Here is a 26431-nt window from a genome sequence, read left to right on the forward strand (position 1 = left end):
GAGGCCGGGTGCATGACGGGCCGGCGGTGGGCCGGCCCAGGCTTCCATCATGGCGGCGTCGGTGGCGGCTCTTCGGCTCTGGCTTTGGGCTGCGCTGCTTGTCCTTGCTGCCGCAGTCTACGAAGACCAAGTGGGCAAGTTCGATTGGTGCGTGCGTGTGGGGCCTGTTCGGGAAATGTGTGGCTTTTTTCTCAGTACCAGCCTTGTGCCTGCTACAGGGAAGACGGGGTTACAGGCAGCAGAACCGGCTGCAGAACTTGTGGGGCCCATTGCAAAATGAAAATGTGGGACCCCGGGTTCAAAAGTTAAAGAGTTTTAAGATACCACAACAGGGCATTAAGTGGAGCGTCAGGGGCGCTTCTAAGCCAGTCTCTATGTGACAGGTTGCGGGTTCGTGAAGCCGGCCCTGGCATTCAGGCATGTTTGGGGTTCTGGTCAGAGGTCACTGTTCCTTCTTTCCCGTCAGGGCCTGTTTCTGTGACTGTCAGTTTTCTGATCTGCTGGGTGTCGGGGTCGACAGCCCCTCAGTGAACTCCCGTTCTTCCTCGAATTGGCATCTCTTGGGTATGTGAACAGGAGCTTGGGTCTTACCCTGGGTCCTACACTTGTACCATTTCTCCTCTTTTAGCCCAGCTCGGCCCTGGGCTTAGAACAAGTCCAGGAAGTCTCACATCAGCCGGGAGGTGCCATTCATGGAGATGCCAGTTATTTAATTCACTTACTCAGTTTTTCCTCTCTACCGCCCCCTTCCTTAAGGCCCTGCAATTAAGGTGTACTCTCGTTGGAGGCTAAATTTTGGCACTTAGGGTTTGTGTGATTTGGGAAAGTGACTTAACCACTCTGTGCCAAGGTTTCTTTATCTGTAAAATGGGTTTATTAATGGTTTATTATTCCCTACAGCACTTGTAAGGATGAGTGAGATCATTCTTTTTAAGTTAGCAGAATGCCTGGCTCATTGAGTACAGTTACTGTTACCCATTGTTTTTATTTTTCAGAGAACGGTTTATTCTTCAGAGCCTAGCTCAGGTACCTCCTCCTCTGTGAAGTGTTTTCTGTGTCAGATACATTGATTCACGTATTTGTTGCTTGCCTGTAGTAGGCCAACAATTGTTCTAGGTGCTGTGGATAGATAAGAAAGAGCTCAGTCTAGTGGGGGCAGATGTATATGTATGTGGTAGAGGACAGTGTGATAAATGCAACATAAGCCATATTTTTAAATGGACAAATGCTCACAATGTAACATGTATATTACACATATACCAGAATACTAGGTATATATAATTTACAAATGGAAAAACAAAGAAGGAAATATCCTGAATCATTACAAAATTTATGGTGGTGGTATTTTAGGCATTTTAAATTCTTAAAAATACTTTTGTGTATTTTTCATATTTTCTACAATGAGCAGGGACTACTTTAATTCTTCTTCCTTTTTTTTTTTTTTAAGAATTTATTTATTTATTTGACAGGGATCACAAGTAGGCAGAGAGGCGGGCAGAGAGAGAGGGAGAGAGAGAGAGGAGGAAGCAGGCTCCCTACCGAGCAGAGAGCCCAACGCGGGACTGGATCCCAGGACCCTGAGGTCATGACCCGAGCCGAAGGCAGAGGCTTAACCCACTGAGCCACCCAGGCGCCCCATTCCTTTTTTTTTTTTTTTTTTGAGAACGCAAACAGGGAAGGGACAAAGGGAGAGGAACAGAGAGAGAGAGAATCCTAAGCAGGTTCCATGCTAAGTGACACAGGGCTTGATCTCACAACCCTAAGATTATGACCTGAGCCCAAATCAGGAATCCGCTGCTTAACTGACTGAGCCACCCGAGCACCCCAAGCAGGCATTACTTTTACAGTTGAGATGAAAGATAACAATATTTTAAAAGAGAGCATGAGAATTAGAGTCAGAAGATCTTAGTCTTGTTTTCTATTTCTGATCATAATTACTTGACTCCACCAGACCTTAGTTTACTTACCCGTAAAATGAGAGTAATAATTTTTCCTTATAAAATAAAGTAATAACATTTGTCTTATCAATTTCATAATGTTCAGTGGATATAGCATGAATTAAGTATGCGAAAATACGGATAGAAACTGTTGAATGTTATATAAGCCTATTCTCTACTTTCTGCTTAGTTTTTTCCTTTTTTTTTTTTTTTAAGATTTTATTTATTTATTTGACAGAGATCACAAGTAGGCAGAGAGGCAGGTAGAGAGAGAGGGAGAAGCAGGCTCCCTGCCAAGCAGAGAGCCCGATGCGGGGCTCGATCCCAGGACCCAGGGACCATGACCTGAGCTGAAGGCAGAGGCTTTAAGCCACTGAGCCACCCAGGCGCCCCTCCCCCCTTTTTAATCAGACCAGACAACATCACAAGAGAAATTTCGTGTAAATGCCACGTGTATTTAGCTTGCTGGAGATGAGAGTACTTTTTCCTTAACAGCAATGTGCAGGCACCTCCTATGTACTTGGTAGTGTGCCATGCAAAGCTAATTATATTCCCTTTATGCTTAGAGAAGGGCATTGAAAGTGATGGGATACATTCCAAGGAAAGTATGAGTAATGAGTCAAATGGATCCTGAACATGTAGTGGGCTCGAAAAGGCTGTAGAGGAGCGCCTGGGTGGCTCAGTGGGTTAAGCCTCTGCCTTCGGCTCAGGTCATGATCTCAGGGTCTTGGGATCAAGCCCCGCATCGAGCTCTCTGCTCGGCAGGGAGCCTGCTTCCCCCTCTTTCTCTCTGCCTGCCTCTCTGCCAACTTGTGATCTCTCTCTCTGTCAAATAAATAAATAAAATTAAAAAAAAAAAAGAAAGAAAAGAAAAGACCGTAGAAAACAGAAGCCTAACCCAGTTTTATTGGAAAATTTGCATGATTTTTTTCTCCAGGGGTCCATGAAAACAGAAGGGCAGTTGGATTGTATGCTTGTGGACATTAGGCTTTGTGTCTCTTCTCTCACGTAATAGTGCCACTATTAATGAATACAGAGAGGACTAATGTTTGTTCCAGTGGGATTTAGGCCAGGTGTTCTTTTGGGTGGCACTTGAGATAAGATGTGCTTGCATTTAGAAGTAAGACTTGTGGGGGCACCTGGGTGGTTCAGTCAGTTAAGCGTCTGCCTTCAGCTCAGGTCATGATCTCTGGGTCCTGGAATGGAGCCCTGTGTTGAGCTCTGCACTCAGCACAGAGTCTGCTTGTTCATCTCCCTCTACCCCTCCCCCTGCTCACTTTTTCTTTCTCTCTCAAATAAATAAATACATAAAATCTTTAAAAAAAAAAAAAAAGAAGTAAGACTTGTGTTTCTTATCTCTTAGGGTGTATTCTCTCTTGTTTCCTTGCCTTCTGACTATGTTGCATAGAAATCTTGCTTTTGCTCAAATCTTCTCATTAACAGACATTCCTCACATGTCCTAAGATAGGTACGTTGGTGATAACATTACGTGTTGGCACAGTGGTCTTTTCCCACAACGCTTTGTGCAGTGATGATTTTGGCCCTTCACATTTCCCTGTCCTCTCTTCCTCAGGAGACAGCAGTATGTTGGGAAGCTCAAGTTTGCCTCCTTGGAATTCTCCCCTGGATCCAAGAAATTGGTTGTGGCTACAGAGAAGAATGTGATTGCAGCATTAAATTCTCGGACCGGGGAGATCTGTGAGTAACCTGTGTAGGGCGCTTATCTTGGGATGGAATGACCATAGTGAATCCAGAATGGATCGTGGCTTGTGTAGTCTTCTTGGCTGCTTACCATGTTAGGGGGAGGTTGGCTGAAAGATGTCTCTTACTGAATTCTGATACTTGTTTTCTGGTTGTGTTGTCTTTGAATACTAACTGTTTTCCTATAACGGGTGGTTTTAGTTTAGACCCTCAGGCTGAGTCCTGACAGTTCTTAGGTTAAGATGTTATTTCAGGGGCACCTGGGTGGCTCAGTGGGTTAAGCCTCTGCCTTCGGCTCAGGTCATGATCCCAGGGTCCCTGAATCGGGCTCTCTGCTCAGCAGGGAGCCTGCTTCCTCCTCTCTCTGCCTGCCTCTCTGCCTACTTGTGATCTCTGTCTGTCAAATAAATAAATAAAATCTTTTAAAAATTAAAAAAAAAAAGGATAAAAATACATTATATGTTTATTAAAATAAAAAAATTAAAAAAAAATCTTTAAAAAAAAAATAAAATAAAATGACTGTATTCTGAAAAAAAAATTTAAAAAAAAGGTGTTATTTCAAAATATTTTTCTATTTCTGTTTCCTATCTTGCAGTAAAGATTTGAATGCCCCATTTAAGTTACTTTATGCTGCTTTTGTGGATGTTTTTTGGGACCAAAAATTATGGAAATAAGATTTATGATCACTGTTTTTCTTGTGAATCATAGAGATTCTGTTAATTTTGTCCTTCATTTATATGTTTGGGGTGGTAGGGGGTATGGGAAGTGAGGAGTTCAGACTGGGACAGGAATGGTTCCTCTCAAACCTTCCTCCCCTCATTACCCAGTGAGTGAGTGGATCGTTGTTGGTTAGCTGTAATCCTTCTCTCCCTTGAAATAAAATTAGATACCGCTGTGCAAACAAAGACCTCTTCCATTCTCTCCTACCTGTCTTCTTCGATACCTCTCTCCAGTTTATAGTAATGTCTCACTCTCCTGTCTCTCAGTGTGGCGCCATGTTGACAAGGGCACGGCAGAAGGGGCTGTGGACGCCATGCTGCTCTATGGACAGGGTAAGTGAGTCCTACTTGGTCTTTATCGTGGTGTTGGCTCCATCTCCCCATACAGGGTCTATTAGGGAAGGGAGAGGAGAGGGGTGTGTCCCCAAAAGGAAAGGACAGGTATTGCAAATAACTTCTATTTGCATCCGTACCTTAGAGGTGCGGCCATTACTCCTCGACCATCAGAGGAGGCCACAGAGCGCCAGTTGGGGAGATGACTTCACCATGGTCTTTTCTCTTCCAGATGCAATCACTGTGTCCAATGGAGGCCGGATCATGCGTTCCTGGGAGACTAACATTGGGGGCCTGAACTGGGAGATTACCTTGGACAGTGGCAGGTAGAGGACAAGAAGCTGTATGTCATCTGGGCTTGCCTCAAGGCTTTGCCGGAACACAGGGCTGCATGGACAGCAATGCAGGGTCTTTTGACGTTTTTCCTCATGGGCCACCGAAGAGCCCAGACGTCAAACACCACGCGTTTTGATGAGTTGAGGTCACGGAACACGTGGTGACTCTGCCAGTGTTTATCGAGCACGTGTTAGGTGCAGTGTCTATCCTTGCACTTCATTGCTGCTCCTAATCTTACCGTGATGTGAGAACTCTGTAATGTCCTCGGTATAGGAATGTGATATGAACTTTTCAGCATTTTAATTTTGTGTTGAGAGAACAGCTTGGACTGCTGCTGTATCTTTGCTGGGGTTGCTGCGATCACAGAGCCGGTTGCAGTAGTGCACTCTGCTTCTGGTGGTTACATGGTTAACACTTGCTGCCCCCTCAGGCCGTGGGAACACATACGTGACCCTGAGAAAGTTGTCCAGAAACTCATGATCAGCTGGGGGAGGCAGGCACGTAGCCTGTGATGACAGTCCGGGGTGAAGGATGCCATGGAGGAGGGATGGCCTGCTCGCTGGGTAGTCCTACTGGAGGGAGGGAACAACCCTGAGGAGATTCACGGAGCTTCAGGGAAGCAGCAGAGCCGAGGGGTTGAGAGCACACCCTCCCAAGCCAGCTCACCAGAAGCAGAGCTGCTATTAGGATCCTGATGCGTTTGACCCCAAGGCCTGTTTTCTTACCTATCGAGCTACAGTGGCGGCGTTCGATTCTCTGCTCTAGTCTGAGACCTTGGAGGTGTCAGGCTGTTCTCACCCCTGTATCCGTGCTCAGTTTCCAGGCACTCGGGCTGGTAGGCCTGCAGGACTCAGTGCGGTACATTGCGGTCCTCAAGAAGACCACTCTTGCCCTGCATCATCTCTCCAGCGGGCACCTGAAGTGGGTGGAACACCTCCCTGAAAGGTAAGGTCACCTGCCCACGGGGTGACGGCCGCCTTGTCCTGCTCTCTACAGGCTCCTCTTTCTCCGAGGGTTGGAAGTGTTCTGACTCAGCCTCCCCTTAATGCTGGCATTGTGTGTTGGGCTCACTGGATGTAGGCCTGTACTCACTGGCTGTGCTCCTTCTGGCATTTCGTTTGTAGTGAGGAGGAAATTCTTAAACTGGGCATTAGACACCGCCCAGCAAGAGGAGTGGCTCCTCGCTCTCGGTCGTAGCAGTCTGGGCTTTTTGACTTCACTTCAAGTCAGACTGAGCCTTTCGTTCGTGTTATGAATCAGAACTCAAGAAGAGCCCGGGGTAGGGACTGAGTGAGGTTTGAGATGGTTTCCAGAGGTCTTAGTTGTGGAAAGCATTGAGGCTGGGAAGGATCAGGACAGAGGGAAGAAAGGAAAAGATTTGCTCAGACTTATGGCTATTTTCAGGGTATAAAAACTCAAATTCAGATGTGGCCAAGTGCATGGCACCCCTGAGCAAAACAGGCCCCGCGGGGATTTCTGGCAGCTGCAGTGTGCCTGGCTTACCTCCAGGGGGCAGCCTTACTTAGCCGATTGGCGCCCTATAGGCATGCCTAGCGTTGCCACTCCTCCTTTTTAAGAAGAGCTAGGAATCTGATTTTTACATGTCATGTCTCAGTTCTAAATGTTGGTGACTATTTAAAAAAACAAAACAAAACAAAAAACTGGGACCCAAACAAATCCTACTTGGGGACTGCTAGGCTGTGACAAGAGGACCCCTGAGGGCGGGCCTGACCTGTGGCTGAAGCTGTTGCTCCTTGCTTTGTCTTCCCTCTCTTAGTGACAGCATCCATTACCAGATGACGTATTCCTACGGGTCTGGGGTGGTATGGGCCCTCGGAGTTGTTCCCTTCAGCCACGTGAACATCGTCAAGTTTAACGTGGAAGATGGAGAGATTGTTCAGCAGGTATGGCCAGGCATCTGGTGTGAGGCACCTTGTGGATTGTGAAGGGGAATAGACGGAGCCCGCCTTTGCCTCAGGGACCAGGGAACTTGGCTGGGCAGATGCAGAAGCCATTCGTGGTCCCTGATTCTGGTCACTTGGAGGCTGCTTTCTCCTCATCGAGTGTTTGTTTAAAGCCCTCGTATTCATGCATGGTGCTCTCCTGGGGTGGATGGGAAGTTACCTAGGTTTTTTCTTATTGCGTGCAAGTTTCTTAGGAGATAATTCTGTGTAGTGGTTATAGGAAACCACGTATGACAAATATGGGAAAGAAATAAGTTGGGAGGAGTGGGAAAAAGTCCTTTTTTTTTTTTTTAAGATTTTATTTATCTATTTGACAGAGAGATAGAGAGTACAAGTAGGCAGAGCAGCAGGCAGAAGGGGAGGGAGAAGCAGGCTCTCCACTGAGCAGGGAGCCCGATGCAGGGCTTGATCCCAGGACCCTGGGATCATGACCTCAGCCGAACGCAGCTGCTTACCCAACTGAGCCACCCAGGCACCCGGAAGAAGTCCTTTGAAACCAGCCATGAAGAATCTTCGAGCTTAGCCCCCGTGACCTGGCTGATGAGTGGAGAAGAAAATATAAACATTCTCACCAACATCCCGCTACAATGTCTGTCCTATAGGTCAGGGTGTCAACCCCTTGGCTTCAGAGTCTCACTGGAGCCTGTGGTGTGGTGGATGAGGCTGTCCTGGTGTGCCCCGACCCGAGCTCACGGACCCTCCAGACCCTGGCCCTGGAGACAGAGTGGGAGTTGAGACAGATCCCGCTGCAGGTGAGAGGTGGCGCTGCTGCTCCCTGGCCCAAGGCCTTGCCTTTGCTGCTTAGAAAAGTTTTTCTCCCAGTGACACGGCTTCCTTCCTGAGCCTCGGTAGTTGTTGGGAGGTTGGGCTTCTGGCTGGACTGGTGTAAGGAGAAATGGGCCACTCGTCTCTTTAGAGAGCCTGAATGGGAGCTTCTGGAACTACGTGCCATGGCCTGGTTACTTTCCCTGGCAAAGTGGGGCAGAGGAAGGAGGCCTGGGATGGATCAGTGGACCAGTGACTTGCCCGCTTGTAGCCCTAATCCTTTTTTTTTCTTGCCTTTCAGTCTCTTGACTTAGAATTTGCAAGTGGTTTCCAGCCCCGCGTCCTGCCCACGCAGCCTAACCCGGTGGATCCTTCTCGGGCCCAGTTCTTCCTGCAGTTGTCCCCAAGCCACTATGCTCTGCTGCACTACCATCACGGAGCCCTGAGTCTGCTCAAAGACTTCCCACAGGTGACCGCGGGCAGCACGGTGCTAGGGGTCAGGAGGATCTGTCGGATTTTATTTATTTATTTATTGTTTATTAAAGATTTTATTTATTTATCTGACAGAGAAAGAGAGATCACAAGTAGGCAGAGAGGCAGGCAGAGAGAGAGGGGGAAGCAGGCTCCTCAGTGAGCAGAGAGCCCAACGTGGGGCTTGATCCCAGGACCCTGAGATCATGACCTGAGCCAAAGGCAGAGGCTCAACCCACTGAGCCACCCAGGCGACCCAAGATGGGTTCGCTTTGGAGCAGAATGGAATCCTTTTTCTCTGAGAGTTCCAAAGGATCTTTAGAGTCAAACTGGCAGCTTGCTCTGAGTCCACAGCAGAGTGGGGACATTAATTCAAGCTTCCCTGTAGATACGAAGAACGGTGTGAGATACAGGGCTGGCGTGTGCCTGTGTTAGAGGTAGGGGAAAGGCCTGTTTTCAGCTCTGGATGCCTCTGAGGCCTCCCTCTGTTCTCAGGTGCCCTGGCTGCTGTGCTTCAAAGTCAGGAGCACTTTCAGCTCTAAGGCCAAGGGACCTCCCTGGAGAGATGCTCCTCTGTAAGGCCGCTGAGTGGTATAGGCCCCATTTAGGAACTGACACTTTGCTTTCTTCCCAGGCTGCCCTAGTGAGCTTTGCCACCACTGGAGAGAAGACGGTGGCTGCAGTCGTGACCTGTCGTGGTGAAACGGTGCGTATCAAGAATAACAGCTGGCACTTGGGGGTTCTCCTTCCTTATGTCTCCCAGGAGTCCCGAGAACCAAACGTTGGGGCAGTTTGAACCTGGGGGCAGGAAACTGTTGAGAAGTAAGTTCTCACTTGCTCTGTAGTGCTTCAGCGACCCCTGTCCCCAGGAGTGGGAGCCTAATAGTACAGCCCCACTTCCTTCTGTGGCTGTTAAGAGCTACATGGGCTCTGTGAGCAGGAGTGAGGAGGGACGTTTGTCTTCTCCCGGGTGCTAAGATGACACAAAAGGGAGATCTTCAGTTGGTGACTGGGGAGTGACCCTGTGGGTTAAATGTTCTCTTCTGTCCTTCTCTTTTCCCCAGCAGAAACCGAGCAGTTCTGAAGATGGGTCCGTGGGGAGCTTTCCGGAGAAGCCCAGGGCTCAGGTACAGTGTGGCATTGGGCAGTGTGCCAGACCTAGGCTTCCAGGGAGGCTGGGAGCAGGTCTCCTAGAGCACTCAACCCTGGCGGGGTTTGCCGCATGCTGTAAATTGTGTTCGTCTGGGTCCTTTGTAGTTGGGAACTCAGAAGTAGAATCTCTAGAATCTGTTCTTAGCCACTTTCTCCTCCGGCTCTGTTCCCCATGTCTTCTGGGTCCCCGGCTGGTATTGCTGAATGGCGATCTGTGGGGTTGCACTGGAGCAGAGCACGGGCCCCGGGGCAGGGCTTCTGCTGTGTCTTCCCTCTCCTGAGCTCTCTTGAAGAGCTTTGTGATTTCCTCCCAGGGGTCTTCCCTCTCTTGGGGAAGTCTGCTGCGTCGTACTGATTTCCTCTGCAACAAGTATCGTGGTTGTTACTCTGTGTATTTACTCGGATACCTCATTTCTGCCTTGCAGTTTAGCTTTCTATTTCCTTTAAAAAAATTTTTGTAGACTTTTCAATTTATTCATTTGAGAGAGAGAAAATGAGAGAGAGAGAGAGCATGAGAAGGGAGAGGGTCAGAGGGAGAAGCAGACTCCCTGCTGAGCAGGGAGCCCGATATGGGACTTGATCCCGGGACTCCAGGATCATGACCTGAGCCGAAGGCAGTCACCCAACGAACTGAGCCACCTGGGCGCCCTCTTTTTTCCTTTTATTTTCCTTTGCATATATTTCCTTTTTTGGCCTGGATCTTCTCTAGGGCAGTTAACCCCAATTCTTGGATTTCCTCTGTGGGACTTGGCTTTGGGGGATCTCTCTGTTGACCCCTGCCATCTGTCCCCATAGGACTCGCTGACTTGCTTCAACCAGACCTACACCATTAACCTCTACTTAGTGGAGACAGGTCGGCGGCTGCTTGACACTACCATCACCTTCAGTCTGGAACAGAATGGCACTCGGCCAGAGCGGGTGAGTCAGAGCCTCTGTGTCAGGCTCCGTCCTGGGGCGTCTCAGCACGGGCCAGGCCATAGCCTTGGGTTAGGGTTAGGGCTCTCTGGACACGGGCTCTAGTTCTTCCTGAGGAGCTGACTTGTTATAAGGCCCCGTGACTAATAGTGAAAGCAGGTATCATTTATGCTAAGTGGTGAGCGTGCCAGGCACAGTGCTCAGCTCTTTATGCCCTAATTGACTCAACCTGTCTCACCAACCTTGTGAAGTGCTTATTACTGCCCTTGTTTTACCAATGAAACTGGGTCTTGTGAGATCCCGAACCATGTCCAGAGTCACGAGCCCATAAGACATGACTGGTGCCCCACCCTGCACTTGCGGCTGGCGCCTGCGTGGCCCCTGTGCATTCAGGGTGTTCTCAGCCTCTCTGGGCTGTGGCTTCTGTATCTCCAAAATGGAAGCTCTCACCTTGGCCTTCTGCTCGCTCCGTGGGGAGTGACTGGAGCATGAGGGAATGACGTGGTGCCTGGGAATCTCTGAGGCCCCCCCTTGGAGAGGTCTGAGCTGCGGCTTGGCGGCGCAGCGCTGGCTCTGACACATTCACGTTACCTCCTTGGGGTCTAGGGGGGACGTTGTGTTGCCTGGACGGTGAATCACCCCGTGTCCTGGGCCTTTTCCCACTCCTGATGTCTTGAGTTTGGGGGTCCGGCGCACAGAGGCATTTGGGTTCTGGCTGACTGCGGGGGCCCGGGCTCTGCTTACAGCTCTACATCCAGGTGTTCTTGAAGAAGGACGACTCGGTGGGCTACCGGGCCCTGGTGCAGACAGAGGACCACCTGCTACTCTTCCTGCAGCAGCTGGGTGAGCGCACCTCAGTCAGCCCATTTTTGGTAGGCCTGCCCAGATTTCTAGTCGGACTGTATTTGGGGGCCGTGGACTGGCTTCTGGGAAAGATTCCAGTGGAGTGTAGCCTGAATAGTTTTTAGAGCCATATGTGCTCAGCTTTTGAACAATCCCTTAGCATTCTAAGATGAAATCTGGACCTTCCCTTACCGGAACCGTTGCACGCCGCCCTGTGCGCTGCTGCTTCTCGGCCTGGCGCGAGAGCGTCTGGAATCCCCGAACCACGGAGAAGAGCTTCAGGCAATGGGGGAGGCAGGCGTGGCTTTCATAACCGGGGTTTCTGTAGCAGGGAAGGTGGTGCTGTGGGCCCGGGAGGAGTCGCTGGCAGAGGTGGTGTGCTTGGAGATGGTGGATCTGCCCCTGACGGGCGCCCAGGCCGAGTTGGAAGGAGAATTCGGCAAGAAGGCAGGTACGCACGGAGGACGCTGGGAACAGCGCTGCACCTGGGGGAGCTGCTCTGGGAATGGGTCTGCTAGTTAGACCGCAGGAGATGCTGGCTCACGGCATCCCCGGCTTCCTGGGCGCAGTCATTTGTGCCCATGTGTGTGCAACTTGCTCTGCGACCAGTTTCCAGTGCCCTCGTGGCCATGTGGTTTAGGTAACTGTTCTTTTCTCTGAAAGGAGCCACTTGGGAACCCCTCTCAGTCTTAACTTAGTAGAGTCATAGCTGCCATTGCCTCAGTTCCTCAGATTTGCCAGGCACTGTGTCACACCTTGTCCCCCAGGCACTAGCCGCATCTTTCTGGAGGGGTGTGACTGGGTTGATGGGGTTGTTGTGGTAGCCCGCGGTGCCCTCTGGAGCCCGCCAGTCCCATGCCCCAGGATGGACTCTGGTCCCTCCGCTCTGGTCAGTCCTGCCTCCCGCCTCTTCCTCCCATCCCCCCACCTCGCTCTGTGGCCATGTTTACTAGGGGCCTCCACTGGGCCGGGCACCCCAGGAGGCATTGCAGGTTTTCTGAGCCGAGGATTAATTTGACTTCACTGTTTATTTCTGCTGCCCGGATCCAGCAATTCAAGGTAAAATCTGCTTCCTGCTGCCTTGTTGCCCGTTGCCTGTCCGCGTGGCTAGCTTTTGGTTGATTGTTTTTCCTGCCCTGCATCATTGAGGTGCATACCGTGTGTGCATGGACCGCTGGGCCTGTGGCTTGTTCTGTTTGCCCTTCACTTCTCTTCCTTGAGCTGAGGTTGCTTGGAAGTAGGATGCGCAAAGGCACTACTCACCGTGGACCCCGCGTGGTGTGAAGTCACGTGTGTAGGTCACGTGGCCCTTGGACTACACGTGATCTTACGCATGAGGAACCAGAGGCCAGAGGTTATGTACATGAGCTGGGTCACCCAGCTAATACGTAGTAGAGCCAGGATTTTAGTCCAGGCTGCCAGACTCCAGAGACCAGGCTCTGTACTCATGCTGCCACATTGACCCCATGGGGGAGACTTGAGGGTGGTGGCCTCATTGACAGGGTTTGGGGGTTGGAGGCAAGTAGGTCTGCCGGGTGTCGGTTTAATAGACAGGGTGGGAGTCGAACCGTGCGTAAGGGAAATGCCCGTCCACGGCACACTTACCTCTGCACCCTGAACCCCCACTCTCCCCCACTTCTGGTTTTGTTGTGATACCCGGAAACCTCCTTCTGGCCATTCTGGATGCAGGCTGTGGTGGAGACATGCTCAGCATGGCTGATCCCTGACCTGGTCTCCTCTTCCAAGAAACCAGGAGGTGGTAGTACTGGGAGCCAGGAAAATAGGTTTTGGAGTTCCTGCATGGCTATACCCGAGGGTGAGAGTGGTAGCTTCAGTTAAAGGACCGCCCTTCCGGCTTGCCGCCTGGCGTGTCATGACTTGAGTGCTCCGTAGCAGCGGGAGAGACCCCCTCATTAGAAAAAGCTCCTTCCTGGAAACACCTAGTCTGATGAGGGATGAGCCTCATTTCTGGTACGTTCTCCTTTACACCAGACGGCCTGCTGGGGATGTTCCTGAAACGCCTGTCGTCCCAGCTCATCCTGCTGCAGGCGTGGACCTCCCACCTCTGGAAGATGTTTTACGACGCTCGGAAGCCCCGAAGTCAGATTAAGAATGAGATCAACATTGACACCCTGGCCAGAGATGAATTTAACCTCCAGAAGATGATGGTGATGGTGACGGCCTCGGGCAAGGTGAGGGCTTTAAGCCCCAGGTACCAAACCTTCTGACCATCCTTGAGTGGGAAGCAAAAAGCCTTTGGTAGGGAATAGCACTGGTGCTGATTTCCAAGGAGAGAGTCTTCCTAGTAGTGAGCCAGGTGTTTGTTTCTCTCGCAGCTTTTTGGCATTGAGAGCAGCTCTGGCACCATCCTGTGGAAACAGTATCTCCCCAGCGTCAAGCCAGATTCCTCCTTTAAACTGATGGTCCAAAGGACGACAGCCCATTTCCCCCACCCCCCACAGTGCACCCTGCTGGTAAAGGACAAGGTGAGGCTGTCCTCCTCGGCTCTGAGCCAGAGGGGGTGTAGCTTCTCAGTGTTTCATAAGTTGAATTTCTCCTGGGCCTTTGGAATTCTGGGAGGGCTAGGGACAGGTGTTCAGGGGCTAGAGCTCTGTTTGTTCCAGCTGTTTGAGCAGAAGACACATCCAGGACCCATCCAGGACTGATGGGGGTTGACGCTGGAGGGGGTGTGATGTCACCAGACCTGGAACGATCCAGCCGTCCTCCTTCCCACACACAGGCCGCTGTTAGCAGCTGAGTGGCTGCTTTCTCCTTAGACGAGGGAGAACAGGACACAAAGCTATTTATTTCTGCCTCTCAGAATTAGCCGGATTTTTGTGGATTCACTCTAGTATCATTAGAAAGAAACAGTTTCTCTCCCTCTCTCTGCCCCTCCCCCTGCTTGTGCTCTCTCACTCATTCTCTCTCAAATAAATAATAAAAATAAAACCTTAGGGATGCCTGGGTGGCTGAGTTGGTTAAGCGGCTGCCTTCGTCGGCTCAGGTCATGATCCCAGCATCCTGGGATCGAGTCTCACATCGGACTCCTTGCTCGGCAGGGAGCCTGCTTCTCTCTCTGTCTCTGCCTGCCACTCTGTCTACCTGTGCTCGCTCTTGCTCTCTCTCTGACAAATAAATAAAATCTTTAAAAAAAAAAAAAAAGATAGGTTTCACAATTAAATAAATAAATAAAAAATAAAACCTTAGGGGCGCCTGGGTAGCTCATTGGGTTAAAGCCTCTGCCTTCGGCTCAGGTCATGATCCCAGGGTCCTGGGATCAAGCCCTGCATCGGGCTCTCTGCTCAGCGGGGAGCCTGCTTCCTCCTCTCTCTGTCTGCCTCTCTGCCTGCTTGTGATGTCTGTGAAGTAAATAAATAAAATCTTAAAAATAAATAAATAAATAAAACCTTAAAAAGAAAAAAAGGGTAGCTTTTTGGTGGCTCGGTTGGTTAGGCAACTGCCTTTGGTTCAGGTCATGAGTCCCAGGGTCCTGTGATCAAGTCCCACATTGGGCTTCCTGCTCAGTGGGGAGTTTGCTTCTCCCCGTGCCTCTGCCTCTCCCCCTGCTTATTCTTTCTCTCCCACTTTCTCTCAGATAATTAAAGCAAAATATTAAAAAAAAAAAGAAAGGGCACTTTCTAGGCTTGGTAGGCACCGCTGGAATGGCTGCCCGAGGTTAGGGAATCGGTACTTGACTTATTTCTTCCTCAGCGTGTCCAGTGCTCGGCCACAGGGACAGTTCGACCGTTTCCCTCCTGACACATTAGCCTCGGTTCACCTTCAGGCAAAACTTTATTCTGCACAAATAGGGCATCCGCACAGAGGGGTCCCGGGAATGTGTCACAGTTGAGCTGAAGTCCTAGCTCTCCAGCTCTGCCCTTAGCACTTGCGTCCTTTTCCTGCTGCTGGTCTGACCGTTGGCTTGTCCGTCTCAGGAGTCGGGGATGAGTTCTTTGTATGTCTTCAATCCCATCTTCGGCAAGTGGAGTCAGGTGGCTCCCCCAGTGCCGAAGCGCCCCATCCTGCAGTCTCTGCTTCTCCCCATCATGGATCAGGACTACGCCAAGGTGCTGCTGTTGATCGATGATGAGTATAAGGTAGGACACTTAAGCGTGGCTGGCGAGCTCCGGGTGGGGTCCGGTGTGGGGAGGGCGGTCCCCGTGGCAGCTTGCAGCCAGAGCTGGGGCTTGGCAGTCAGGGCGAGTGTGGGCTGGAAGGGTATATCTCTGAGCCACCCAATGGCTTGTCCTTCCCTGCACCTGTGGAAACTCAGGCTCTTAGCAAAAGGAGATTTAAGCCTTTTTTGGTTCAATGGGCTTTAATTCTTTTAAAATTGATTGTTTTATTTTTAAGGCTTTTTGATGGTGAACTTTAATGAATTTTGGGAAACTGCTCAGAGCACCCTTTTCCTTTAACTGTTTTGGGCTCTCTGGGGTTTTCAAGGTCATGGCGTTCCCAGCCACTCGGAATGTCTTACGACAGCTACACGAGCTTGCTCCTTCCATCTTTTTCTATTTGGTGGATGCAGAACAGGGACGGCTCTGTGGATATCGACTTCGAAAGGTAGGGAGGGCATCCCCTGGCAGGACCTTCCATGGGAGGGTATAAGCGTTTCTTGGCTGTTTGGCTAGGAAGTGGATTAGGCTATTCATTCTGTTGAAAATGTGGCTCAGCATAGTCCTAATCTCTGATTCGTAGGCCTTTTCATATTGAGCAGCTGCTACGTGGCAGACAAGATTCTAGGTACTGTGAAAAGAGTAATGCCCAGGAGATAAAATTTTTGCCCCTGTGGAGGGCTTTTTTTCTCTTTTTTTTAAAGATGTATTTATTTCAGAGAGAGGGAAAGAGAGAGCATGTGAGCATTGGGAGGGGCAGAGGGAGAAGGAGGAGGAGAGAATCCTCAAGCAGACTCCTTGCTAAGCATGGAGTCCCATGTGGGGCTTGATCCCAGGACCCTAAGATCACGATCTGAGCTGAAAACAAGAGCCAGCCGCTTAAGCAACTGAGCCACCCAGGCGCCCTCCCACCCAGCCCACCCGCCCTCATCGCCCCCCAACCCATGGATTTTTTAATCCATGTTCTTTTCTCTAGCAGAGAGAAGGAGTGTTGTTGTCCATTCTTGAGAGTGTGGGAGGTGCAACGGAGGTTGAGTAGAGTTGTACTTTCTGTATGAAGATGCTGTTACTGACCCACTCTTGATAGAATGTGTGCTTTGAATCTGATTTTTTTTTTTTAATTTTATTTATTTGACAGAGACCAACAGTAGGCAGAGAGGCAGGCAGAGAGAGAGGGGGAAGCAGCCTCCCCGCTGAGCAGAGAGCCCGATGTGGGGCTCTATCCCGGGACCCTGAGATCATGACCTGAGCCGAAGGCAGAGGCTTAACCCACTGAACCACCCAGGTGCCCCTGGATCTGATTTTTAAAAATGGGGCTGATTTTCTCCACTGCTGACTTACTTGAGTCCAGCGCTAGCAAAGACTGATAGACTCCGGCCCCGAGGGCCAGCTCTGAGGTTCACGGCGGGGGGGCTGGCCTTGGCCTCGTTAGCAGGCCTGCAGACAGGAGGGATCTGGGTCATGTACTCACCAGGGGCCCTCCATCCTGTCCCACAGGGACTTTTGAGAGGCAGTGCAACATAGAGCTTAGGAGCTTGGACCCGGCTGCCCAGGTGGGAAGCCAGGCTCTATGATTTATTAACTTCATGACCTTAGGCCCATGCCATCCCTTGCCCCGTTTTCTTGCCTATAAAATAAGATGATAGAGGACCTACTCCGTAGGGTTGTCGTGAGGAGTCAGGGAGTTAATACGTGTAAATCACACGAAGCAATGCCTGGCACATGGCAAATGCCATCTAAGTTTTAGCTCTTGTTGTCTTAAAAATGCAGTATCCTTTCTTGACATTTTGTAACAGCTGACCTTTCCAGAAACAGCATGGGAAGTGGTCTCCCCAGAAAACATGTTCTTTACCCCGTGGGTGAAAAAAATTGTCCCCTCAAGTTATTAAAAAGGGGCCTTGAAAGAGATGGCTCTTTACGGTTGGGGGAGCAAGCTCGCGGGTATCACGTTGGGTGGAGTCCTGAGGACATGGGAAGAAACAGTGGCCAAAGGAAGACAGGACACAAAGCTCTGTGTATGCACAGTATGGATGGATAATAACTTATTTAACTGCGGGGTGCCTGGGTGGCTCTGTCCATCAAGTGTCTGACTCTTGGTTTTGGCTCAGGTCATGATCTCAGGGTCGTGAGGTCCAGCCCCGCACCTGGCTCCGTGCTCCGTGTGTGGAGTCTGCTTGAGATTCTCTCCCTCTGCCCCTCCAGCTCATGCATGCTTCCATGCTCTCTCTCTCAAACAAATACATCTTTAAAAAAATAATGTATTTAACTGTAAAACTTTGGGAATTGGTTTTCTTTGACTATAAAGAACATTTCCTATAATGTTTCAAGGTCCGTGCCAGCTTAGTAATTTACTGCTGAGCTCAGATACGGGAGCCATAGTTAGTAGTAGTTAAGTGTTAAACTTCCCTTGGGTATTTCCTACTCAGATAAACAATGGGATACCACTGAGCATTCCTCTCCTTTCTTACTGGCTTTAGTGTCTTGCCTAATCAAACAGAGATCTAAAACATCTACACAAACTAGATCCTTACTGCTGTTTCCCTAGGAGCTCTAATCTCTGTTTCTTTGGGTGCAAAGGCCCCAAATAAAGGGGTGTGGGATGTCTCTGCCTACAGCTGTCACAGGACTCAGTGTGCCCTCCAGATCATAAGTGCTGGCTCTCTTGCCCTGGCCCTAGGATCTTACCACTGAGCTGAGTTGGGAGCTGACTATTCCCCCAGAAGTGCAGCGCATCGTCAAGGTGAAGGGGAAGCGCAGCAGTGAGCACGTTCATTCCCAGGGCCGCGTGATGGGGGACCGCAGCGTGCTCTATAAGGTATGGTTCTGTGGTCTGCTGCCGAGCAGAAGGGCAAGGGTTTGGATTCTGGCTCTGGGATTCGATAGCTACTTGATCTTGAGGGAGTCGTTTCATTCCTTTGAGCTTTCATTTCTTATCTGTCAAATGAGTCTGACGTGCCTCCTTTGTAGGGCTGTTGTGATGATCGCGTGACACTCACGCATAGCGTAGTACCTGGCCTGTGGCTGCCACCCGGTAGATGCTAGCTCTCGCTGTTCGTGATAGTGCTGGTAGAACGCTGGGGGCTTAAGCCTTCACTGATCCATTAGAAACTCCATCTCTGTGATCCACACCTGTTAGTGGTGAAGGAGGGAGACAGAGTGGTGGCTAGTGGGCTGCCAAACTGTTGGGAGAGAAGGCAGCCTTGTAGCGATGCGTGGTCATTAGTGGCACCCTCCGCAGAGCGCGGGCTGAGTTGGAGGAGGAGGGGTGATGCAGCCGAGAGTGCGGCCAAGGGAGCTGACTAGGGAGCAGCTCCACAGGGTGTGGGCTGGACTGTCCGGGTTCACACCTGGCTCTGCCCCACGCTGGCTGCTCATCGTGGGTAGTTTGCAGACACTTCCCGAATGTCTATTTTTACAAATATAATGGGGCTAAGAGCACCTACGTCATAGGATTGTCATGAAGATTAGTGGTAACACATAACAACACGTAACATGGTTAGAACAGTGCCAGTCTCCTGACTGATTAGAAATCTTTAGTGATAGCTGCCTTCCATGTGGCTGCAGTCAGTTTGCCTTAGTCAGAACAGCCAAAATAATACAAATTCTAGAGTATGCTTGATTGTGCTAGAAAAAGTGTATTCTTTATGTAATTTTACGTTTGTGAGTTAAAATTTACGAAGAGTACTTGTATTTTTTTTTTTAAGATTTTATTTATTTCTTTGACAGAGAAAGATCACAAGTTGGCAGAGAGGCAGACAGAGAGAGAGGAAGGGAAGCAGGCTCCCCACCGAGCAGAGAGTCCGATGTGGGGCTCGATCCCAGGACGCTGGGGTCATGACCTGAGCTGAAAGCAGAGGCTTTAACCCACTGAGCCACTCCGGTGCCCCACAAGTACTTGTATTTTTCTATGTTAAAAAAATAGTAGTTCTAACTAGGGCTTAATTAGTAGTTCTAAAGTAGGGCTTTTTTGGATTTATACTCATCACACACGTTTTTTAGTTTTTTTTTTTTTTTTTCAATAAGCTTCTTTTTGTTTTGGCCTAATTTTAGATTTACAGGAAAGCTGCAAAGATGGTACATTGAATTCGCATGTGCACCTTACCTGGTTTCCCCCGGGGAAATGTAGTGCCTCTGTCTGAACTAAGAAACCAGCATTGGTACAAGATTGTTAACTCCAGACTTTCTCAGAGTGTCACCAGTTTTCCCGCTAAGGTCCCTTTCTGCTGCAGGCCCAGCCCCAAGCCCCACACTCCACGGACTTGCCACGTTTCTCTAAGTCTCCTCTGGCCTGTTTAGTTTTTCATCACCTTGATAGATTTGAAGAGTACGAGACAGGTGTTTTGTAGACAATTTTGGTTTGTCTGACGTTTTTCTCGTGGTTAGACCGTGGTTGCGGGTTTAGAAGGAACACCACAGAAGGGAAGCTGTACTTTTTTTTGGTGGCGGTGGGGGTGGTTGCTAGCGGGATGTCAGACACTCTTTTAGACTCTGAGATATATCTGTGAACAAAATAGACAAAATTGAGGCTCTTCCTGTATTCAGGGGAGACCAGAAAGAGTAACCGATAAATGTGAAGCGTATCAGAGGGCAGCTAGTTCTATAGAAGAACAAAGCTGAGAAGGGGAGTGAAGCTGGGATTGGAAGGGCGTGCAAGTTAAAATAGGTTAAGGAGGATCTCACTGCGACAGTGACACCTCGGGAAGGAAGAAGGATAGTGCATGACAGCAGGGGAACAGCCTTCTGGACAGGAAAGCTGGAGTGGACCTGGAGTGTTCCAGAAACAGCAAGGGGGACAGTATGACTGGAGTGCGGTGAGTGGGGAGAGTCCAGGCTGCTGAGGTTAGAGGGTGGCAGGAGGACCGAGGGAGACAGCCCGCAGACCTGCTGTTGCAGTAAGCCTGGCGACGTGGTGGTGGCTTGATTGGGGTTGGGGGTGGGAAGGAGGGACCAGATTCCAGGGCGTTCTGAAGGTAGAGCCAGGAGGATATGCTGGTGGGTGGGATGTTCGGTCTGTGCTGGAGAGAGAGAAAGGAGTCAAGAAAGAGCCGGAGGTCCTGGGTTTCAGACCCTGACACGTGGGGAGGCCTGCCGGGAACAGGCTTTAGGCAAGGGCAGGACGGGATTCCCTTTGGGGCATGTCAGGTTTGAGGTGGGACATTTAAGAAGAGCTACTGAAATGACAGCCCTTTAGAGTCTGGGGTTCAAGGAAGGTGTAGCGTGGGTGTGTAACCTTGGCCATTGCCAGCACCCCTAGGTGGTGAGACCACGAGAGCGAGTGTAGACAATGTTCAGGAGACTGGGGAGATGAGGAGCCTACAGAGTAGACTGACAAGGAGCAGCCAGTGGGGTGGAGGAAAACCGGGGCCACGTGTCCTGGATGCCAAGTGGAGAAAGTGGTTTTTTCTGCCTTTTTTTTTTTTAAGATTTTATTTATTTATTGGACAGACAGAGATCACAAGTAGGCAGAGAGGCAGGCAGAGAGAAGAGGAAGCAGGCTCCCTGTTGAGCAGAGAGCCCGATTCAGGGCTCGATTCCAGGACCCTGGGATCATGACCTGAGCCAAAGGCAGAGGCTTTAACCCGCTGAGCCACCCGGGTGCTCCTTGCTTTTTTTCTTTTTTAAGATTGTTTTCATTTATTAGAGCGAGCACAAGCAGGGAGAGTGGCAGGCAGAGGGAGAGGAAGAAGCAGGCTTTCCGCTGAGCAGGGAGCCAGATGTGGGGCTTGATCCTAGGACCCTGGGATCATGACCTGAGCTGAAGGCAGATGCTTAACCACTGAACCACCCAGGCATCCTGAGAAAGGGTTTTGAGAAGGGGCGATCACCTGTGTCCCATTGTACTGGCAGGTCAGGTGAGACGAGGACTGAGACTTGTCTGTTGGTTCAGGTGTAGGGCGGGCCCCGGTGCAGAGAAACTGCACTGGGGGAGCAGTGGCTTAGGTCAGGGAGTGGGCAGGCTGCGTTGTATCTCGAGTTAACCATTTGCTGTGTCTGTGATGTGAGCAAGTTGCTTTATGGCCTGCAGCCTTTCCTCACCTATGGCGTGTGGATGACAGTAGCTCCATTTTGAGGTGGTTTGTGGGATTCCCCGGGGGGTGATGTGGGCAGAGTACCTGACGTGGCACGTGGCACCTGGGGACTCTAACCAGGGGCCGTGATGACAAGCTCTGGTAGTGAGCTCCTCTGGCCAGGAAGCCCGATTCCTCCGCCAGGCCAGCAGGCTCCCGGGCTGCCTCTCCACCCAGGGCTCCTGCATGGCAGAGCTTGTGATTGCCCATCACGGTTCTGGAGGAACTCTTCTCTCCTTCTCCCCAGAGCCTGAACCCCAACCTGCTGGCCGTGGTGACGGAGAGCACAGACACGCACCACGAGCGTACCTTTGTGGGCATCTTCCTCGTCGATGGCGTCACCGGGCGCGTCATCCACTCCTCTGTGCAGAGAAAGGCCAAGGGTCCCGTCCACATCGTGCACGCAGAGAACTGGGTGGTGGTAAGAGCACCAGACATGTGGGTGTCAGTCAGGTTCACGACCTAGCCAAGACCTGTGTCTCAAATCCTTTCCATGCCTCTTGTTCCAGAAACTGGTGGCCTCTTGTGTTTCTATAGAATCCAAACCCCTGGATGGCAGCTGAGGTGCTGTTTAGGGGACTTGGCTCAGGAATTAGATGGCCTCGGGCTCATGGCAGCCCTTCCCTTTCCTGACTGTGTGGCCTTTTAAAATTTTTTTTTAAAGATTTTATTTGTTTGACAGAGAGAGAGACAGCGAGAGAGGGAACGCAAGCAGGGGGAGTGGGAGAGGGAGAAGGAGACTCCCCACTGAGCAGGGAGCCCGCTGCGGGGCTGGATCCCAGCACCTGAGGATCATGACCTGAGCTGAAGACAGATGCTTAACGACTGAGCCACCCAGGCGCCCCTCGACTGTGCGACCTTGAAGTGATTATTAAGCCCACTGTGTCGGATCACTCATGAAGGAGGGCTAGGAGAGTGTCTTCTGGTCTGGGTTGGAATAACGCTTGCCACATGATAAGCACTCAGACCCTAGCTATTGTTATTCTGACTCTAAGTATCTTGAGAACTCCTTTGTCTTATGGTGAACTTTGCCTAAAGCTAGATAAAAGTACCCTGAAAGTTGGTAAACTTGGTAGCAAGGAAGAAAATGGGTGCTGGGTGGTTTCTTTCCTTCCTGGACGTGTAGCTCATGCATGGAAAGAGAGGTGCCTTCCTGCGTCATACCCCTTTCCAGCCCAAGTGGCAGCTTAGTCCCCAGCTGTCCCCCTCCTCTCTGCAGTACCAGTACTGGAACACCAAAGCCCGGCGCAATGAGTTTACGGCGCTGGAGCTCTACGAGGGCACTGAGCAGTACAACGCCACTGCCTTCAGTTCCCTGGACCGCCCCCAGCTGCCGCAGGTCCTCCAGCAGTCCTACATCTTCCCCTCCTCCATCAGCGCCATGGAAGCCACCATCACGGAGCGGGGCATCACCAGCCGGCACCTGCTTAGTGAGTGACCAGGGGAGGGTCTCGGGGTGATGGTTTCCGGTTTCTGTAGGGCGCCTCACCGAGGAGAATCACAGCTGGACGTGCATCATGGGCACAGCCCTGTTTGACCACTAGGGGAGGCTATCGAGGAGGGCTTTATTGCCGCAGGAAAAGTTCCCTAGTCTAGCTTGGCCACCTCTAAGAGATTGACACGACTCTCATTTCTCTCCTGTTTGTTTGGGAGAGAGCGCATGTGCATAAGACGGGGGGGCGGTGGGTAGAGGGCAAGGGAGGAGGGAGAGCGAATCTTAAGCAGCCTCCCCCTGAGTATAGAGCCTCGTGTGGGCTCGATCCCATGACCGCACTTGTTTCTCCGCAGTTGGGCTGCCTTCCGGAGCCATTCTTTCCCTTCCTAAGGCCTTGCTGGATCCCCGGCGTCCAGAGATCCCAACAGAGCAAAGCAGGTGAGACACTTGCAGGAGTACTGGAGGCTCCGACCCTCAGGAACGTGACCTGTTGATGACGCCTGGTCCTCAGCCTGCTGCGTGCTGTCTTGCTGGCCTGGGGGCTGGGGGAAGAGCAGGAGCAAGTCTGATGAAAACCTCTCCCTTCTCGGAGCGTAACATGCTGGTGGGGGGATGAGATGGATGTTACGTAAGATAAACGAGAGAAATAATACCGTGTCACGTACTTATATATGCTACAGAGAAAAAATTAAGACGGGACCGGGCCTACGGAAGGGTGGGGGTAGGGCATCATGAGGGGGTGTAACTTGAGAGCGTGGCCTGGGAATGCCCGGCTGGGAAGGTGACTATAGAGTGAAGACTTGGAGGTGGTCAGAAGCCAGCCTGTGGCTGTCTGGGGGAGGGCTTCCCAGGCAGGGGAGGGCTGTGTGCGTGCCCTGAGACCATGGCTGGCGAGCCAGAGGCAGGGAGGAGGCCATGCTGGCTGCATCAGCCGGTGGGGTGGGGGGATGTGAGGCAGTGAGCTCGGGGAGCTAACAGGGCTGGGTCATGTGGGGAATAGCTTGTCACCGTTAGCGTTCAGTTTTGTATTGTCAGCCATCATTTGCATATTTTCTCGCCTCCATCCCGAATTCTGTTCACTTAGGGGTGTGGGGAACTGAGCAGTGTGGGAAGAGAGCAGATCTGTCTTTGCATAGGAGGAAAGGGGGAGTGTGGTTAGCCCGTGGGGTGAGCCTAGGCTTTTCCGACGAACGTGGACCGAGGCTCTCTGAGTCAAGAGGAGGAATTGTCCTAGTGGCTGCACGTGTGGGTTAGACTGGCCCTGACCTCCTCCTCTAGTGTGAAGCACTGGCTGTCATTCGATTTAGAGCAGGGTAGGAATCCAGATCTACCCTCTACCCAGGTTTCTTTCTTGGAGCCCCTGCTGACATTCAGCTGCCACATTTTTAGCTACTTGATGCAAGTAGACCTTGAAGGAAGATTCGAGGCTAGATATGTGGCCCGGAAAGCTCTTGGGACTCAGAAAGGGCAGCCGAGAAATCCCCTTGCTGCAGTCTTGAATGCCAGTCCTGGTTGATGTTTTGCAGGGAGGAGAACCTGATCCCATATTCCCCAGATGTGCAGATACACGCAGAGCGATTCATTAACTACAACCAGACAGTTTCTCGAATGCGAGGCATCTACACAGCTCCCTCAGGCCTGGAGTCCACTTGCCTGGTGAGTGGGGCCGCCAGCCACTGTGCGCAGCGGTGGCTTTTCGGTTCATGCCCGGAAAGCAGCTGAGGAAGTCCCTTATCCTTTCTGTCCAGAGCTCGAGGTCCTGGTGGACCACTGGCCGCCTCTCTCACGTATTTCCCGTTCCCTCCGCCTTCCAGGTTGTGGCCTATGGTTTGGACATTTACCAAACTCGAGTCTACCCATCCAAGCAGTTTGACGTCCTGAAGGACGACTATGACTACGTGCTGATCAGCAGCGTCCTCTTTGGCCTGGTGTTTGCCACCATGATCACCAAGAGGCTGGCACAGGTGAAGCTCCTGAACCGGGCCTGGCGGTAAGGGCGCAGGACCCCAGCGCCGGAGAGCAGAGAGCCGGGGGCAGCGGGGGCCAGGCGGGGAGCTCCAGCTGCGGTGCGGCGGCCCGGGCAAGGACACGGGTCGGGTGCTCTCCTCAGCTGAGTCGTGGGGAAGAAGTCGGACTCTCATGGAGACTCCTTTTGGGACGCGTCTGCTGCAGTGTCGGCGGCCGGTGAAGGCTGAGCTCTCTCGGCCAGGGATCTCGAAGCCTCTCCATGACTCGCCCTCACAGTCCAAAGGCTATCGCCCCACTTCCCTCCTTTGCCTGTCCATGAATGTTGTTTCTTTACCAAGTCCCCCGACAGATTTTTCTCTTTCGGGAGGCCTGCTTCAGTAGATTTCGGTTCGCCTTTTGTGTTTCCCAGGCTCCCGTAGAAATCCTTCTGACCGTTTCCCTGCCTCATGCTTCCAAGTCAGGCGGGAGCTCGTACTGGTAACTCCGCCTCATAGGTGCTTTTACTCTTTCACATCCGGGAGGAAGAAGATCTGTGCTTAGTTGAGGCTTAAAGACGGATCCAGCCTCTCTCGGATTCTCTCCCAAGAGCTGAGGAATCTTTATATGGCATCAAAATTCAAGCCTCCAGTTTGGAGGCTGTCAATCATCAGGTGGGGCCACGCAGTCCTTGTTGCTGTTTATCACAAGTCAGGTGCAACATAGCGTCCTGCTTTGTTGGTCATTGCCCATGCTTTGCACCTAAGGTGTGTCCAAGCCGAGGCCGCCTTAATACTACTGAATTGCCTGAACCTGCAAGAGATTTCAAGGGAGGAGAGACTCCACCCGTTTCGAGGTACCTCCTAACCTCTCAGTTCACCCCCAGGCTGGCCTCGTCCTTTTCGGACCTAGTCAGAGCCAGCCGTCCTGTTTGAGAACCTCATTATTTATTTTTTATTTTTAGATACAGATTCATGAGCGCGTCACCACATTCCTCCTAAAGTGGGTAGATTTTAAATGTTACTGCTGCACCCTTTGCAGCTTTAAAAGCAGGGCGGGTGGGTGGGCATAGGAAACTGGCGTGTGGTGGATGAAGCATTGCCTGTCGGCTGAGCTGTCATCTCTGACAAATGGAAAAAGTCCTCAAAGTTTCCTTTGTGCCTGGATCTGGGGAACGATGGTGTTTTTCTTTCCCGTGAAGGATGACGTGTGCAGAGGAGACCATCTCTAGCCTTGTGGGGAGGAGTGGTTCACTCAGGTGTCTGAATAAAGAGGATGAGGAGTGGAACAAGTGGCAGTCCTTTTTTCTGGTGTGGGATGTGGAGGCGACTTCGCTGTTAGACGGGGCCGAAAGCTGCGCAGACACACAGTATATTTTAATAGGGAAACGTGCCAATTTAATCACACAAGAGTCATGTTAGTTATTATTATTATTGTTAAGATTTTATTTACTTGGGCGACTGGGTGACTCAGTGGATTAGGGTCATATTTTGTCATAGCCCACCGTCAGAAATGGATTTTACAACTTGTATTGAGTCTAGAGATGTTAAGGGCACTGCTGATCCTGTCATCTACAGAGCCAGTGAGAAACTGCCCTCCAGCCACAGCATCAAGAACAGTCAGGGTCCCAAGTCACTTTAAAAAGTCTCTTTTCCTTGACTTTAAATAGAACTTGCATATTATAGAGTTAAGATACAAAAATCACTGCAGCCTAGTACCAGTATTACTCATAT

General features: G+C 51.0%; 1 protein-coding gene across 3 annotated transcripts; it reads left to right on the forward strand.

The window, feature by feature from the left end:
• Positions 1-12: 12 nt before the first annotated feature.
• On the forward strand, positions 13-25978 carry EMC1 (ER membrane protein complex subunit 1; the record flags this gene model as incomplete). 3 transcript variants are annotated; one of them, XM_080800712.1, is made up of 23 exons in its annotated part: positions 13-147; positions 3511-3635; positions 4625-4690; positions 4923-5016; positions 5843-5971; positions 6804-6930; positions 7593-7742; positions 8057-8224; positions 8861-8932; positions 9291-9353; positions 10174-10296; positions 11040-11136; positions 11465-11587; positions 13129-13328; positions 13473-13622; positions 15072-15233; positions 15580-15699; positions 17929-18066; positions 21567-21740; positions 22539-22749; positions 23108-23192; positions 24281-24410; positions 24569-25978. In XM_080800712.1, the coding sequence occupies 23 exons, from the start codon at positions 50-52 to the stop codon at positions 24746-24748; spliced, it is 2985 nt and encodes a 994-aa protein (XP_080656838.1). In that variant the 3' UTR covers positions 24749-25978. The 3 variants fall into 3 exon arrangements, with proteins under 3 accessions (XP_080656838.1, XP_080656840.1, XP_080656839.1); XM_080800714.1 differs by having other exon boundaries at positions 50-147; positions 11468-11587; XM_080800713.1 differs by having other exon boundaries at positions 50-147; positions 9294-9353.
• Positions 25979-26431: the final 453 nt, after the last annotated feature.

Source organism: Martes martes (genome assembly GCF_963455335.1).
Source record: "Martes martes genome assembly, chromosome: 4".
NCBI classification, from domain to species: Eukaryota; Metazoa; Chordata; class Mammalia; order Carnivora; family Mustelidae; genus Martes; species Martes martes.